The following is a 4,784-nucleotide window of genomic DNA, read 5'->3' as shown; positions in this document are numbered from 1 at the left end:
TACTGCCATGATGTACATATTGAACTTGTCACATTGGTGGATGTTTCAGTGTGTATATTTTCAACAACAGCATCAACAAACAGGTACAGAAAATCAAGAGCCATAGAGAATTATATCTTAACATGCATGCATTAATTTTAGGGCCACAAAGTTTTGTATGTTTAATTTTAAAAAAGTGGATTGGAGATGGAAGCATTCATTGCTAGGATTGGAGCCAGGTATAATCTCAACTACTAGGAGATTTCCGTAAGACCCTCATACTGAAGGAAATAACACTGCATGCAAGCAAGCTGTTTCAGAGCGCCTGAGAGAATGATCAAACACAAGCCAAAAGAAACCAGAGCTGGTAATACCAATATTAGCCAGTGTAGACAGCAAGAGGCAAAAGGGACATAGATCATTCTCTAACTAAAAGGTACAAGTCTTAGTGAATAGATAACATTCGTAAGCCTATATGCCCTTCATAACCCAATACCAAATAAATTTTTTTAAAAAACACTGTCAACATATAGAAAGGAAAAAATTCAAATTCTTATTTAAATATTTATCGATTTTACAACATGGTGGATGTAATTAAAGTCACTGAAACGTTGTTTTTGCTAAGTGCCATCAAGTTGGTTCCAACCCCCAGTGACTCTGTATAGGGTTTCCAAGGAGCAGCTGGTGAGCATGAACCGCCAACCTTGTGGTTCAAACTGACTTTGCATGAGTCCACAGCGCCTCCCCAGGACTCCAAAGTCACTGAGTAACACACTTAAAATTGGCTAAAATCATAACTGTTTTGTTATATGAAATTTACTGCAATAGTCTTGCTGAACTTGCTCTAGAATGTAAAGAAGTTAAAGGAAAGGAAGAAATAATGAAGTAAAACAGCTGAACAGAAGACTTCAAAGAACAGTTTGATGAAACAAAGTAAAGAATTACAGTAAATTGTGCAAAGACTTGGAGTTGGGAATTTCAAAGGGAAAACATCAATTTGAAGGAAAAAAAAAAAAAAGCTGAAGAAAAAAATTCAAGCCTTGATTGAAATATTGAAAGATCCTATGGTCTAAGTATAGAACAATGCAGGAAGCCTCAGGTGAAGATGGAAGGAATACATGGTCACTGTACCAAAACGTGGGTGTCACTGAAGAAATAAAACAAAGATTCCCTTCATTTATAATCCAAGCTGGAGACATTGAGTTCACAGATTACCTGTGGCTATCATCAGGGATGCAGTCAGAGAACTACACCTGGGAATGTGGGCAGCTGTGTGATTTACAGTACCGACATATGAAACTACTCCAAATTGGAGAGAGGATAAAGGATTACATACACGTAATGGAAAATTAGTCACATTCTGAAGTTCTTTATTGATATCAGAAGAAGGAACTGGAAAAATCTGGATGCAGAATAATATAAATAGATGCAGGAGGATCAGCACTGAACTGCTAACCACAAGGTCGGTGGTTCAAACCCACCAGCCACTCCTCACAAATCTTATACACTGTCTCTATAAGTAAAAACCAACACAACATCACTGAAAAACAACTTCTGAAAAAAGCTATTCTTAAATATCTCTGTATAGTTGTCACAAGTGGCAAGTATGAAGGCTATTTTTATTTAATTCCTTATGAGTTTTTGTCCTTCCAAAGTGTGTAACTTTTACCTTGGCAATAGCAAAATGTTACATTTCAAAGCTACTCAAATTAAAGTTTAGCAATATTCATCCATCCATTCTTTTTCTCTCTCTCTCTCTCTTTTTTTTTTTTTTTCCATAGTAGGATCATTATTGCTTTTGGTCCTAGAACACTCACTGTCAGAAAGAAGAGATCCAAGTTGTCTTTGGGTCCGGAGTGTCTCATAATATGTGTAAAGCCTTCTGGAGTGGAGAAAGGTAAACGATAAATAATTACAGTACAGTGTGCAATCAACCAGAAAAATAGAACTGAGAATGCTAGAAGAGGGAGCTAGGAAGGCTTCATGGAGGAGGAGGTGGTGACCTTTGACTTGGTCTGCGAATGTGTGGGGTAAGGAGTAAGCTGCAAACCTGAAGGAAGCAAAGGCAGTTTCTGAGGATAGGAAATAGCAAATCTTTATTTGCCTGATTTCAAAGACATGACTCCAGCTAGATCTACCCTCAAAGTCAGGAAGACAAACCTGCTGGTCATGAAGGGTATCCACGATTCTGTATTGGTTCACCTCCTGGTACTCTGGGACACATGGCCGCTAGGGCCTTTGATTCTCATCTGAAATAGTATTACCCTCCTGAGTCTTCAGATTTCATCCTGCCATTGTTTTATCTGAATCTCAAAACTAATTCATGAGAGTGTTTGCTATGCAACACTTATGCTTGACCATCACAGAGGCCACATAAAGGAGCATTAGGTAGACCAGTGATTCTCAGTCCCGATTGCCCATTAGAGTGCCCTGAGAACATCCTTCAAGTTTCAGTGTCTGACACACTAACTCTAAAATTTTTAAATACTTTAGCATGTGTCGTACAAACAGAAAAAAGAAAAATCAGGTGTAGAATAATTTGAAGATATTAATCGAAATGAAGTATCACTCCATGCCATAGAGGGCAGGATTCCGAGTGAAACCCAGTCTACCATTGTGGTTGTTGTTAAGTGCCGTCGAGTCTTTTCCTGTATAGGATTTCTGAGGAACGGCTTAGTGACTTTGAACAGCCAACCTTGCAATTCAAACCGACGTTGCTGTGGTCTAGTGCTTAATCTACAGTACCACACCAGGACCCTATTAAATAAGTAAAAATGTCCTTCACCAGTCATTCCTTGGAAACTCTATACAGATGGCTATGAGTCTGAACCAACTCAATGGCACTTACTTGCTCCTAGCACTCAATATGTTTGTTTGAATTGACTTTAACAAAATAAGTGCTACCTTATACTTCTGGTGTGGTGCTGTAGGATCAGCACTGGCCTGTGAATCACAAGGTCAGCAGTTCAAACCCACCAGTTTCTCCTCAGAAACCCTACACAGGGTTGCTATGAGTCAGAACCGTATCAATGACACTTAACAACAACAACAAAATTATACTCAGTTAGTGAAAATAACTTCTTTTTGGAATGAGATTTGACTTTGATACTTTCATCATGTAGAAACCCTTTTTCCACACATCACATTTCTTAAAGCCCTTTTCAAATCCTTGTTCCTGAGGCTGTAGATGAAAGGGTTCAGCATGGGGGTCACCACTGTGTACATCATGGTAGCTACTGTGTCTGTTTCAGATGAGTGAGATGAAGGGTTGAAATACACAGCAATGATGGTGCCATAGAAGAGGGAAACCACAGCCAGGTGGGAGCCACAGGTGGAGAAGGCTTTCCATTTTCCCTGTGTGGATGGGACTCTCAGGACAGCACAGGTGATGCAAATGTAGGAAACCAGGATGCAAGAAAATGGGGTGATCACAATGAGGGACCCCTCAGTAAAAATCATCATGTCATTGAGGTGTGTGTCAGAGCAGGAGAGCTTCAGGAGAGCAGATACATCACAGAAGAAGTGGGGGATCCTGTTATCTGCACAGAATGAGAGTCGAACCATCAGCAGAGTATGTAGAAGTGCATTCAGAATGCCAGTGACCCAAGGCCCAATGACTAACAGGGCACAGAGTTGAGGGGTCATCTTTGTTGTGTAGTGTAAGGGGTGACATACAGCGACAAAACGGTCATAAGCCATCACAGCTAGGAGGAAATTGTCCATGTCCGCAAACACAGTGAAAAAATACATCTGAGTGAGACACTCAGGAAAGGAAATGGACTGACTTCTAAGTATGTGATTGGCCAGCATCTTGGGGACAGTAGTAGAAGAGAAGCAGACATCCACAAAGGACAAATTGCTGAGGAAGAAGTACATGGGGGTGTGCAGGTGGGAGTCAGTGCTGGTGGCCAGGATGATGAGCAGGTTTCCCAGGACTGTGACCAGGTACATGCTCAGGAAGAGCCCAAAGAGGAGCTGCTGCTGCTGCTGGGGCTGCCTGGAGAACCACAGGAGAAGGAACTCAGAGACACTCGACTGGTTTGCCCCACTCATGGTTCCAGTTACAGATGCAGAGCAGAAATCTAGGAACTGAAGGTTTAGACCGTACAAGTCAGGCTTCAGCCATGGTCTTATTTTCTTTTTTATCAGAGTTGATCAGTTAGAATCTCCCTCAGATCCTACATTCCTTCTGGCTCCCCATCAAACATGATGCTGATCCCACTTGACTCATCTTTTTGATGTTTATAAAACCTAACTTAAAGCACACACAGACATATACTCACTTATCTCTATGGTTGTGTATATTCCTTTAACCTTTCCTAGTAATTTCTTCATGCCTCAGTTCCTCATAAAATGACCAAGGAAACCAGCTGACTATTACAGGGTTGATCTCAAGATCTAGCTTATGGATTCAGAATTCCTGTTTTTGCTCCCTAGAACTGCAAGATTTAATAGCAGAAGTTCCTAAGAGAACTTCATGTCTTAATAAGAAAATATCAAAAAATCTACTTTGTTGTAATCTTACCTGGGAGAGGTGGTTTCTGTAGCTATTGTGTGTTCTTCACCTCAGTATGACTGCCCAGTGTTTCTCTCTATGGTGTGAACTGGAAAGTCTTGGAAGGATGGTAAATTTCTGAGTAAATGAGAAGTTGGGGTTCATGGTCTTAGCTCTCTGTGCAGAAAAGCTGTTTGGGGGTATCACAGAGCAGGCATTTATGGGAGTCTCCATGACCATTGGGGCCAGATTCCCTGAGAGCCTCATTAAAAACAAGAATAATAATTGTCCCAAGTATATTTTGGCCCCT

The 4,784-nt window shown here is 40.7% G+C and overlaps 1 protein-coding gene across 1 annotated transcript; it reads right to left on the bottom strand.

Annotated features, from left to right (window-relative positions):
* Window positions 1–3,093: 3,093 nt before the first annotated feature.
* LOC102823664 (olfactory receptor 1F1-like) lies at window positions 3,094–4,032 on the bottom strand. Its single transcript, XM_006873988.1, has one exon. It carries the CDS (start codon window positions 4,030–4,032, stop codon window positions 3,094–3,096), a length of 939 nt encoding a protein of 312 aa, XP_006874050.1.
* Between the last annotated feature and the right edge of the window lie 752 nt (window positions 4,033–4,784).

The sequence above is a fragment of the Chrysochloris asiatica genome, unplaced genomic scaffold (assembly GCF_000296735.1).
Source record: "Chrysochloris asiatica unplaced genomic scaffold, ChrAsi1.0 scaffold00257, whole genome shotgun sequence".
In the NCBI taxonomy this organism is placed as follows: domain Eukaryota; kingdom Metazoa; phylum Chordata; class Mammalia; order Afrosoricida; family Chrysochloridae; genus Chrysochloris; species Chrysochloris asiatica.
The sequence above is the reverse complement of the archived record's forward strand: the minus strand, read 5'-3'. Positions and strand labels throughout refer to the sequence as shown.

Excerpts from the sequence above, each read along its gene's own strand:
- LOC102823664 (XM_006873988.1), bottom strand. The coding sequence starts at position 4,032 with ATGAGTGGGGCAAACCAGTCGAGTGTCTCTGAGTTCCTTCTCCTGTGG.